At 26.2% G+C, this 12,998-nt stretch overlaps 2 protein-coding genes across 2 annotated transcripts in view; one reads left to right on the top strand and one right to left on the bottom strand.

The window, feature by feature from the left end:
- Positions 1–875, bottom strand: part of LOC122513098 — a 162,233-nt gene extending 161,358 nt beyond the window's left edge. The window contains exon 1 of the mRNA XM_043629349.1: positions 802–875. The gene's annotated coding sequence lies outside the window, so the exon portion shown is untranslated. The remainder of the gene's footprint in view (positions 1–801) is intronic.
- A 542-nt stretch (positions 876–1,417) lies between these two features.
- On the top strand, positions 1,418–12,535 carry LOC122513093 (mRNA-decapping enzyme 1B). Its single transcript, XM_043629338.1, has 3 exons — positions 1,418–1,795; positions 2,063–2,930; positions 11,404–12,535. The coding sequence occupies exons 1-3, from the start codon at positions 1,587–1,589 to the stop codon at positions 11,656–11,658; spliced, it is 1,332 nt and encodes a 443-aa protein (XP_043485273.1). The 5' UTR covers positions 1,418–1,586; the 3' UTR covers positions 11,659–12,535.
- The last annotated feature ends 463 nt before the right edge of the window (positions 12,536–12,998 follow it).

The raw sequence follows: 12,998 nt of genomic DNA, 5'->3' as shown, positions 1-12,998 counted from the left end.
CATACGTCCCGGATTGTGCGGGACTGTCTCGGATTTTTCCCCTTTGTCCCGCAAAACGACCCGCATTTGACATAAAATGTCCTGCATATCCCGGAAAATAGTTAAGAATATCCTGCATCTACAGGTTAGCACAGTAGCGTATAAGTGTGAGAGAGATAGACTTCGTGATATTTTAAGAAAAATTCAATCGTCAGAAAAATATATGATTTAATGTTACAAAATAAGCATAATATAAATATGTAAATGTCACAAGACGCGCGCTGTTTTAATCCACTCCAATTTACTCCTACAAATTCCCTGTTCCTTTTCTCTTGTGGCAAATGACCTTTTTTTTTACTAAATGATATAAATAAGCGGGCGTCCCGCATTGACACTATTTCCATATGGTCACTTTAAATAATGATTAATTTAAAGAAAACTTACGAATATCCAACTGCGAGATAAAAGAGAAACAAATAAACATCACTTTTGTGTCAATTATCGACAACATTTTTCATCAAATTGAAATTTTCCCAATATTGATTATAACACAAAGAAAATGTCCACTTCACTTCCTGTATATATAAAAATACCATTATTTTACTACGATTAATAAGCAGCTACAAATAATTGGAATAAAATTGCAAAATATATCAAATTATAGCTTTAAAATCAACAAATGTAAACAACTAACTTATATGTTCCGAAGCGAGTTCAATCGTTGCGGACAAATGTACAAAACAACATATTTATCACATACATATTATACAATCAATGCAAAATATTAATCACCGATTAATGATAATTAACTGTTATTAGTACCATAGCTAAATTTCTATCCAGGATATAGCAAAATTCACTTTTTTCTGATCATTCTCGTAAACACGTTGGTCTCCACTAAAGCTCGACCAACGTCTAAAAAGCGCCAAGATTTCCGCATTGGTCACGTGATCACAACATTGAACGGTTGAACAATCTAAATATTTCTTCTGTTTTTCATCAATTACTTTATGAAAAAAGCTTAAATATGTGTAAAATGCACAATATTTAAACAAAAACTAAATTAATTAATTAATTACTCTGATATTTTTTAATTAAAAAAGGGGCAATTACTTCTAAAATTCATAATTTTTTTGAGTAAATCAAACTTGTTAAATGAAAAGAAACTGCACAGATGTCGCTGCTTTTTGATCTGTCGGTAATTTAAAAATAAGAAATTTATATTAAAAATAATAATTATTATTATTTTCTTTTTAGAAAATACTCTAAAAATAATATTAAATTCCCTTTGGGAAAATAATTAAAACAATAGAAATTAACAAGAAAGAAATATTAATTTTGTATCATTTGGACAATCACCCCTACTGACATCTAGCGGTGAATTCTGAAAGCTTAATATCAACTTTTTGATGCGCAAAATCCGGGAAAAAAACCAACCTAAAAATTAGTATGGCGTCAATTGAAAGAAGCAGCTGGTTCAAGTCTTGATTTATTAAAATTATAAGACACAAATAGAATACAGAATCAGAAGTTTGTGTATATTTATTAAAGCACGACCAAAGTCGAGAAGATTCAAGATCTTTTATACAAAATATATAGTTGTGAAAATGTCGAACGTGTCGGAATTAAGAATGAACGTAGCGGCTTTGAAAAGAGTTGACCCTTACGTCAAGGATATCCTAGAAACCGCGACTCATGTCGCTTTATATACATTTAATGCGGAAACTAGTGAATGGGAAAAGACTGATGTCGAGGGTGCTTTATTTGTTTACTCAAGAAGTGGAGAACCGTTCAATAGTTTTCTCATCATGAATAGGTTTGTTGCTTTCTTTTTTTAACCTCCATTTTTTTTCTTCACAAAAACGACAAAATCTTGATTTATTTGGAATCTATATATTCTATATATTCGATAATTCAGAGAAATATTTGTTTATAAGTTTTATTTACTATAATTTTTAATGAATTTTATTTCAATATTTGGGGAATTTAAGTATTTTAAAATATAGAGCTCATGATAAAAATGAATAGTGAATTTAAATTTTGTAAATTTGTGATAATTATTAATTGTAAATTTTGTCAACAGATTAAATACAAAAAACCAAGTGGAGCCAGTAACACGAGGTCTAGATTTACAATTACACGAGCCTTTTCTGCTTTATAGAAACTCAAAATGTGATATTCATGGCATCTGGTTCTATGACAAAGACGAATGCGTGCGCATTGCAGCTATGTTAAATAAACTCGTTAAAGAATCAGAAAACACATGCAAAGCCTTGCCAAAATTAAAGGCACAACGTAATTCAAATAATGTAGATATTTTCAGTATGCTCAGTAAAGCACAAGAGGATTATAATATAAATCGAAGTGGAAATGATGAGTCAAGTGGAACAAAATCGCCAATGAATACAAATATTGATATGATTTCTGCATCATTGCAAGCGCCATTGGGACCTGATGTTACTTCACAAAGTGTCATGGACTTCTTTGCCAAGGCAAAAGTTAATCCCATGCATTTTAAAGCCGGCGATCAACCGGTACAAGTACACGAGAGTAAACCATTATTGGCACGTTTAATGTCACATCCAGCTGCTCATACTTTAGAGCATATTGAAAAACAACAAAGATCAACAACACCACAGCCAGTGCCCCCATCTCATCATATTACAACAACGCCCTTATCAGTTACTGCAAATGACATAGGCAACTTATCTGTAACAAACAGATCAAAGAAAAAGAATAAAGTTTCACAATTAGCCACCATTCCAGGGCCCAATGTACAAGATCTTCCGTCCACAATTGCTCAAAGTGAAACTAATGATTCGAGTTTTCTCAGGATACAATCGCCTGTAAATACATCGTCTCTATTGAATAATCATCACTCTAATCACATTATTGGATCGAGTGGCGGCAATGCTCTTACATCATTGTTTGGACAAACTTCTTCATCTGTGGTAATTATTTAAAGTCAACATTTTATTGTCAATTCAATTATCATTTTCTTCCAAACAATTCAATCACTTATTAACATTTTCTTCATTTCTATTTATTCAATAGTAGTTGAATTATTTATTTATTATTAAAATTAACCAAATTTTAATTGACTTTAATTTCAATCCAATTCAAATTATAAATTTCAGGAATCACAGACTCGCCTTTTTTAAAGTTAACCTCAAAATAAATTGTTTTAAACTTCAAAAAAAAATGCGACTTTTTTCCAAATATTCCAACAAAATACCACTTTTTTGGTATAAAATGCAACTGACTTTGATTTTTACAGTGTGAAAAATAACTACAGTCAACTCTTTCAAGAATGATTTTGAAAATTTTTTTTAAAGACAATTAAATTTTTGAAATATGTAATTAAAAAGCCTTAAAATAATTGAAATTTTATTATCCTCAAGTTCTGAATGTTCAAAAGAATGAAATTTATTTATTTCTTCTTCAAATCAAATTTTTATTACAATAATTTTACATCACTATAAAAAAAGATTAATTACTTATAAATTTTCTGAATGTAAAATTTACGTTATTAATTTTTAATGCAATCAGTAATTTATAAAAATATTTTAAAAATAAATTTGGCTTTGAACGTTCAGAACATTAGAAAAATATTATTTTGCAAAATTATATTGAAGATTTCATTTAATTTATTGAAGATAATTTCTTTCGATAAACTCTTTGCTTTTGAATTTCAGGGTGTCTACTAACCGGGAATTCCGGGAAAACCGGAAAATAACCGGGAATTTTATTTGACCAGGAAAAACCGGGAATTAGCCGGGAATTTTATACCGAACCGGGAATTTTTTCACAAAAATTAAAAAAGTTTTATTATTTTAATTTGTTTTTAAAAAATCAATTTTTATTTCAATTTTTATAGATATTTATACTGTTCTCTAAATTTAAGTTACTTAAAAATAATTAATTTGATGATAAAAATCAGTTACCAATTCAAATATATTATGTAAATAAATTTTTAAAAAATTATGGAGTTAATAGAAATATTGTGAAATTTGACTGAAAATATGTAATTAAATTTGTTAAAGAAATCATTAGAAACTTTTTAACAAATAGAATTTTCAAAGTATTTTAATTTAATAATTGATTAATAATTGAATATTATAAAGAGTAAAATTCTAATGTATTCATGTTTCTTACTGCGAAAATTAATAATTAAAATTTTTATTAGTTAATTTAAAAAAATATACATACTTAAAATTGTTTAATGAAATTGAACTTTCGCAAAATTTTTTTTAAATCTAAAAAATAAAATTGTTGTAATTTTTCAAATCTATTGTTTCAAGATAATTGAATTTTTCTAAACAAATCATTGAAATTTTTTTACTTTTTTTGAAAAATAATTGAATTTTTTTAAAGAATTTTATTTAAATTTTTCGAAAATAATCAAGGGAAGTTAGTGACCATAATTATAATTTTATTTTTAAAATTTTAAGTCCCTCTTACAGTTTTAAATCAATTTTTTGCTTCTAAAAATTATACTATTCTATTATTATTTAATAATTATAATTATTGAACTTCTCTTAAATTTTTATCATTTTAAATTTCTGAATGTTCAAATAAATGATATTTATTTATTTCTTGAGCAAATTAAATGTTTATTACATATTAAGTAAATAATTAATTATTGCTGCTTATTATTTTCAAAAATTTTAATAAAATTCTTCACAAAAATTAAATTATTTTCATAAATAATAGCATTCTTTGGAAGGATTCAATTATTTTTATAAATAGTAAAATTCTTTGCAGAAGTTCAATTATTATCAGTGTAATTTTAATAAAATTGAAAAATCCAATTTTCAATTATAATTATAAAGAGACAAGATTATTTTTAAAAACTTGAAAAAATTCTTTGTTTAATTCAAGTATTTTCCAAGTTTTTAATTAAAATTATTGAAAAAAACATTATTTTCAGAAAATTTAATGATTTATTTATGTTTAAAATCAAATTTAAATTTACATTTGATAAGAAAAAAAAACCGGGAAAAAATTAGGATATAGCCGGGAAAAACCGGGAAATAACCGGGAATTTTGTTAAACGAAAATAGTAGACACCCTGAATTTTTGAAAATCAAATTTCAAAGAATTTTAATCGCAAATTTTGAAAAAATTGAATTCTCAGAAATTTTAATATCAGGCATCACAGTTGGTCCCCTTTTCCCCTTTTGTCCCCTTTTAAAAATTTTGTCCCCTTTTCCCCCTTTTTTGATGATTTGTCCCCTTTTTCCTCTTTTTCGGTGATTTGTCCCCTTTTTCCCCTTTTACTGATCAGAAATAAAATTTTTTAAAATATATGTGGACGTCCACATGAAAAGGGCCCATATTGTCGGTTCTAGTTTTCGAGATAATCGCAATTTAGTAATTTTAGAGCAAAATCTTAATTTTTTAAAAATTTTTTATTATCAATCTACATGTTTTGACAAGTCGAATCATGCGGTTTTCATTAATTTATCGATAATTTAACTGTTTGATTTCATTGGTTCTTTAGAAAAATGAAAAGGGCCCATTTTGTCGGTCATTTGCAAAAGTAATCCGTATTTTAAAAATGGAGGTATAGAAAAATTTAAAACCTCTTGATTTTTCATCTCTAAGGTGTCCTGGACTGTAAACAATTCTTATCTGAATAACTTCTTAGAAGAACCAGGGATATTGATGTTAGAGTCCTTGTTTTTGTAGTCATAGAAATGAAAAATTCGATATTTCGTGAAATTTTTCGTAATAGAGACTGTTAAAAAAATTTAAATAAGTTTAATATCTACTCTTTTTCTTCAAATGACACAATAAAATTGTACATAATCATTAATCCTGTAATAAAAGGGTTTTTTAATAGAAAAACTGTCCTTTTTAGAAAAGGGCCCATATTGTCGGTCTCTCGTACTTAAGTACGAAATTTTTCAAAATTAAGAGGGGGGAAGGTTTTAAAAATTTAAAACTTATTGGTTTTTCATCTTTTAGGTACCCTGGACTGTAAACAATTCTTATCTGAATAACTTTCCAGAAGAACCAGAGATATTGATGTTAGAATCTTTTTTTCGTAATTGTCGAAATGAAAATTTTAATATTGCGTCAATTTTTTCATAATAGAGACTGTCAAAAATTTTTAAATAAGTTTAATATCTATTCTTTTTCTTCAAATGACACAATAAAATTGTACCTAATCATTTATCTTGTAAAAAAATGGTTTTTTAATAGAAAAACTGTCCTTTTAGAAAAGGGCCCATATTGTCGGTTTTTAAATTAATTAATTAATTAAGGGGAGGGGGTGGTTCTAAAAATTTAAAACCTGTTGGTTTTTTATCTTCAAGGTGCCCTGAACTAGAAACAATTCTTATCTGAATAACTTCCAAGAAGAACCAGAGATACAACAATTAGTTGGTATCGCAATCTTTAATTCCGTTTTTCTCGAAATGAGGTTTTTGGCGTTCTAAACTTTGAAATTCCGTAACTCAGCGAATTTTCAACCAAAAAAGTTCTAAGACCACTCGAAATTCTCCAAATTTTGCCAGGATTACGCCCATATAGATAACTCCAGTAGTGCCAAAATGGGCCCTTTTCATGTGGACGTCCACATCTTTCAATGTATGATCATAAAATTTATATTCAATTTTTGAATTATCAAAAATTTTAATGGAAAATCTTTAAAGGTAAATTTAAAAATGAAAATTAATGAAAATGAGCTTCTAATTTTTTTAAATTCAATATTTTCAGTATTTTCAATTACATATTTCCAAAAATTCAAATAAATTAAAAAATAATAATATTTTAGAATTATTTTTTACATTTTGGAGAAAACAATTATGTTCAAAATATTTAATTAAAATTTATCAAAAAAAAATTAATTAGTTTTTTTAAATTATACAAAAATTCTTTTTAGAAATTAAATTATTTTTGAAAAATTAAATTAAAATATTTTTAAAAACTAATGATTACAATTGTTTTATAATAATTTTTTAATATTCAATTATTTTCAAACAATGTAAATAAAAATTCTTCAAAAATTTGATGATTTTTATCAATATTTTTCAAAAATTCAATTATTTTTAAAAGATTTTACCAAATTTTAATTGTTTGGAAATTTTCCAAAATTGAAAAACTATTATCTTTTAGAAATTATTTAAAAATGTTTTTAAAAAAATTAATTGTAAAAATTTCTTTATAATTTTTTGAAAACATTATATCTTAAAAAAAAATTATGGAGAGTTACAATTATTATAAAAAAATTGAGTTTTTGTATTTCAATTGAATTCTAGAAGAACTTTTGGAAAATTATTTAAATTAATAAATTGATTCACAGATGAAGTTAAGTTTAAAATTGTAGAAAATAATTGAATTCAGGAAGGATTATAATTGTAATTTTTAGAAATTATTAAAATTCGAATAAATTTTACTCATTTTCCGTAAACATTCATATTTTCCTCTAAAAAGAATTTTGATAGGGAAAATAATTTTAATGTCAGTAAATTGTCAGGGAAATTGATAAACTGAAACTTGTGACTACCTTGTATCCTTATTAATAAAATCAGATGTCTGTCTGTACATTGCTTAAAACTTCAAAATGTTAACATGATTAGTTATTATGGACATCAGAGATTCCAAAAATGTTCTTAAAAAATTTAATGTATGTATGTATGTATGTATGTATGTATGTATGTATGTATGTATGTATGTATGTATGTATGTATGTATGTATGTATGTATGTATGTATGTATGTTTGTCTGTCACAAAAACTTTGTACCCCAATCACACAAAAACATGTGAATCGATTTAAGTCCAACTTGGTAGGTTATTAGGTATTGACCCAAGGAAGGTTTATAAATTTACAGATTTAAAAAATATTAATTAGAACGGGAGATATTCAATTTTTTCAAAAAATTCAAAAAATCGAAAATTTCAAAATTTTTTATTTTTCATGGATTGCTTTTGAAGTTTATATACTTGAGTATTATATGTTATTTAGTCACATTATAGCATAACTTTGCAAAAAATAAAGTCCTATAACTAATATGTAAGTATAAAAATGTTTTCAAAAAATCGAAAATTTCAAAATTTTACATTTTTTTATGGATTGCTTTTAAACTTTCTATATTTGAGTATTACATGTTATTTGGTCACATTTTAGCATAATTTTTCAAAAAATACTATTCTACAACTAAGATGTAAATATAAAAATATTTTCAAAAACTTGAAAAATGGAAAATTTCCAAATTTCACAATTTTTAATGGATAGCTTTTAAACTTTCTAAAAATGAATATTATATGTTATTTAGTCAGATTTTATCATAATTTTGCAAAAAATACTATCCTACAAGAAATATAAAAAAATTTTCAATATATCAAAAAATCGATACTAATTACTATATGAAGTATAATTCAGTAGTATTTTTGGAGTCTCTGATTAATATTTTGATGTCAAAATAGTGCAATTCAAAATTATTTATCAAATCAATCTAATATTTTCAAGAAGTTCAGAAATATTGAAAATGGAAATTTTTTATGATTAAAATGATTTCGCAGGATGTCAAGAATTGTAAGTCACCTGTGATACAATACAAGCATATTATGCCACTAGGCAAAAACTTACATGTTAAAACGTTTTTTCATTTTAACTCTAGATTTAACTTTAAGAGATGTTTTGAGCAATGTAAAGACAAAAGTTAACACGGTGTCTATTTTTGTTTAACAAAATTCCCTGCTTTGTCCAAACTTTTCACGGTTTATCTCTTTTTTGTCAAATTTAAATTTACTTGATTTTATCCATAAATAAATCTACAAATGGCTATAAAAATTTACTTATTTTATGAAAATACTGTTTCTTAAGTTCATATAAATATAGATTGTATTACTTGCTGTCGTACAGTTTTCTGTTTATACTAATACATTTAACTGGGTATCTACCAAACGGGAAAAACTGTAAAAAGCTGGGAATATGCCGAACCGGGAATTTTCCTATCAAATTAAGAAAAAGTTTCATTATATTAATTCGCTTTTAAAAAATTGCTTTTTACTTCAATTTTTATTGATGTATAATATTTATGAAAACAGACCCGAGTCAAAATTTAAGCCCTACTTTCAGCCTAAAATTTAGGTCTTATGTTAGGTTTTAGCAGTCGTAACGTAGGGTCTACTTGCGATACAATTAGTTCCAATTAGACTCTACTATAACTCCAAAAACTGTATGGAAAATTTAATTTTTTTAATACATTAATTAAAGTACTACAAATTGATAAATATTGTTCTCTGCATTTGAATTGGTTAAAATAACTAATTTGATAACAAAAAGTCAATCACTGATTCAAATAGTAATATTTTCCTACTAAAATAGCTATAATGGTAACTAATTATTATTTTTTTCCGGTCAAATTAAATTCCCTAGCTATTTCCTGATTTTCCAGATTGGTAGAAACTTAAATGTATTGGTAGAAACTAAAACCCGTCGAAGACGGGTACGACAGCTAGTATTATATTAAAATTAAATCAATTAAAAAAAAAATATACAAGCGATATTTTTCTTGAAAATTAATATTTGTTTTTTCTGAAAATTTTAGTAATAAAATTTCAAGTTTTTAAATGTTATAAATGATTATTTTTTTAAAGACTAAATTTCTTTGGATAAACTTTCTTAAATGGCTGTAACACTCTGATATAATAGAAAATTGTATTTTCCTATTGTTTATGTGATGTAAATATTTAAAAATTATCTTAATATTAAAGTTATTTTCTACCAAAGAATCCAGAACTGTAAAAAATTTGTAAGAATTTAACTCATTTTAATTTGTTGTTTGGTATATTTTTTGTCCCCTTTTTGTCCCCTTTTCCCCTTTTTTGATGATAAAAGGTACTGTGATGCCTGTAATATTGAAAAATCTTCAAATGGAAATTAGCTTTAAAACATTCTTTTAAGAAATTCGATTATTATCGAAAAATTACATTACAATATTTAAAAAAAAACTAATTCTTAAAATTCTTTTATCATAATGTTACTTTAAAAAAAGTAAATTAAAATTTTTAAAAAATCTACTGTTTTAGACTTATTATTAAAATTTTGGTGAAAACAATTAGGTACTTATTTCCAAATTTTTTAATTAAAATTTTTCAAAACATTGATTTTTATCTTTCAAAAATTATTATGTAGCCCTTCAATTGTGTTCATACGGTGTTGTTGATCACATTTTCGACAGGGTTTTGAAAAAACTAATATTAAGAATTTTTCTATATTAATTTTTTAAAAATCAATTTTCCATATTTTCTGATAAGTAATTTACCTTAGTAACTTCTAGGAAAGAACCATAATGAGTTACAGTTACAATTAAGGCTCCGCATCTTAAAAGGGCACTTTTACCATGTTAAATCAATGCTGAAAGTGCCCTTTTAAGATCCGGGGCATCAATTATTATTAAAAAGAATTGAATTTTTGTATTTAAATAATTCAAGTTTCGATGAAGTTTAGTTAAAAATTTTAGAAAATAATTAAATTTTGGAAGGGTTACAGTTGCAAGTTTTAAAAATAATTAAATTTCAGAAGCTTTGAAATAAAAATTTAAAAAATTTAATTTTCTTGTGGAAAAATAAAATACAAGTATTTAAGTATTTATTTAACAAAATTATTAAAGTTTTAAATAATTGAGGCGCATGATTATTCCCCAAATTTCATTTGTCCGAACTGTCATTTTACCGAATTGCATTTATCCAAACTGTTATTTTAACGAAATGTCAGTTTTGCGAATCAACGTTTTTACGAATTGTCACTTTTGCGAAAACTCATTTTTGCGAATTGTCATTATTATGCGAACTGCCATTTTCGAATTGTCATTTTTACGAAATGTCACTGTTGTGAATTGTCATTTTTGCGAAAATTGCTATAGTAAATCTATATAAGCCTTTTTATAAGCATACAAGTTTACTATAGCAATTTTCGAAAATATGACAATTCGCAACAGTGACATTTCGTAAAAATGACAATTCGAAAAAATTGTAGTTTGCATAAATGACAATTCGAAAAAATGACTTTTCGCAAAAGTGACAATTCGTAAAAATGGCGATTCGCAAAAGTGACATTTCACATAAATGACAATTCGAAAAAATTACATTTCGGAACAATAACTATTCGTAAAAATGACAATTCGCAAATATGACTTTTCACAAAAGTGGCAATTCGTAAAAATGACGATTCGCAAAAGTGACATTTCGTTAAAATAACAGTTCGGATAAATGCAATTTGGTAAAATAACAGTTCGGTCAAATGACATTTGGGGAATAATCATGCGCCTCAAATAATTGACTTTAGAAATGAGTGAAGAGTCAGGGAAATAAGAAATGAATTTTTTCTGAACCTTAAAGTCAATCAGAGGCCTGAATTTTGTAATTTTCTGTTATTCCATTTTAGATTAAATTGAGAATTGCTTTTTCAGATGACAGAAGATGTGATAAGTTCACCGATAACGCCAAGACAGGGAACAGCCTCAGGAACAAATTCAGCCCCAGCATTAATACCGCCAGTAATGTTCGCTGCTCCCAGTCCTGCCGAACCAGTAAATCGACCTTTGGAACCCCTCACAAGGAATCAATTGCTCCAAGCAGTCAGTTACCTTTTAAGGAGTGATCCGGATTTTGTTAATAAACTTCATGAAGCTTATGTCAAGTCTTTCAGCGAGATTTTGTCCTAGGGAAATGGAACCTAGTAAAAAGAAAACGAAATAAAAAGAAAAACTACGGCTTGGACACGGCGATCGGGTAGTGTTGTCAACGTAAACGAAAAACAAAACGAGGTAAATTTAAAACTAATTGGAATTAAATAAGTAAAACTTACGTCTATTTCTGTTACAAGCGAATAAAAAAACGTAAGTGTATTAATTGTAACCAGCCTTTTCGGGTTTGGAACTAAGAAAATATTAAAATTTCCATACCTTGAAACAGTATTTTTATAATGTAAATGCATTTTTTCTTAAAGCATAATCAAAGGTATGAGTGATGGGCTCCAGTGATTGTTAATTAATAATTTTTTTTCTCTTTAAAAAATCAAGCCCATTCTGCAAATTTGTTGATGATAAAAAAGTGTTATTTGAAAAAAGAATTTAATTTTTATGCCTCTTTGATAGTAAATTTGGTCGAGAATTATTTTTTCTCTCTTTTTAAATTAATAAAAAAACGGCCCAATAATGATTTTAATAGCGTGATATGCCGAGAATAAAGAAAACAACATTTTATGATTGCTATTTCGAGAATAGTACGACAATAACGTCAAAAAAAAAAAAAAAATACTTGCGCGAAATGCACATGTTACATTAAAAATGCAAAGATTTTCTTTCTTGTGATAAAACAAAAAATATGCAAAATTGTTAATGCATGAAGCATGATTTGAAAATTAAGATTGTACAATTCTAAATGAAACATGACTTTTGTTAAATGTACATCAAAAATCGACACATTCTTTGATTTAACTATTGAACAAACAAAAAACATCAATGGATGATTTCAAGAATGGAATGACAGGAAAAGAAATTTGGATAAACAAGAATAAAAAACAGAAAAAAGTGTAAAATCCTTGCAGTGTATTTCATTTTTGACATGAATTTTTTTTCGCAGTGGATCACAGCAAATATTACAGGCAAACTCATATTGTCATCATGAAATTAAAAAAAAGAAAAAATATGGTACGTGGTCAATAACACTGTCTTAATAATTATGCCGTATTATCACAAAAAAAATTATTATTTTACAATGGAATAAATTGGGGTTGTGCGAAACAATCTTCCTTTCGCGATATTCAACAGCTAAAAACTAACAATAAAAAAAAGAAATTATTTTTCTTTTTTTACGCGACGAAATTATTTATATAAATACAAAATCAATGATTGTTGAACGCTCTCTTTTATCTTAGAACTAAGCACTGCGCGTTTCACAAACAATTAAATCACTTTGAAATGCAAAGACGAGACACGAGCATGGGCAATCATCGTATTAATCATTTACGCTGAACTTCGATCCTTACAAAGTGATAACATTC

This window comes from Leptopilina heterotoma, unplaced genomic scaffold (genome assembly GCF_015476425.1).
Source record: "Leptopilina heterotoma isolate Lh14 unplaced genomic scaffold, ASM1547642v1 Lhet_134, whole genome shotgun sequence".
NCBI lineage: Eukaryota > Metazoa > Arthropoda > Insecta > Hymenoptera > Figitidae > Leptopilina > Leptopilina heterotoma.
The sequence above is the reverse complement of the archived record's forward strand: the minus strand, read 5'-3'. Positions and strand labels throughout refer to the sequence as shown.

Coding starts and splice junctions, on each gene's coding strand:
- LOC122513093 (XM_043629338.1), top strand. CDS start 1,587: ATGTCGAACGTGTCGGAATTAAGAATGAACGTAGCGGCTTTGAAAAGA. Junction 1,796..2,062: donor AGTTTTCTCATCATGAATAG/GTTTGTTGCTTT, acceptor TTTTGTCAACAG/ATTAAATACAAAAAACCAAG. Junction 2,931..11,403: donor GACAAACTTCTTCATCTGTG/GTAATTATTTAA, acceptor TTGCTTTTTCAG/ATGACAGAAGATGTGATAAG.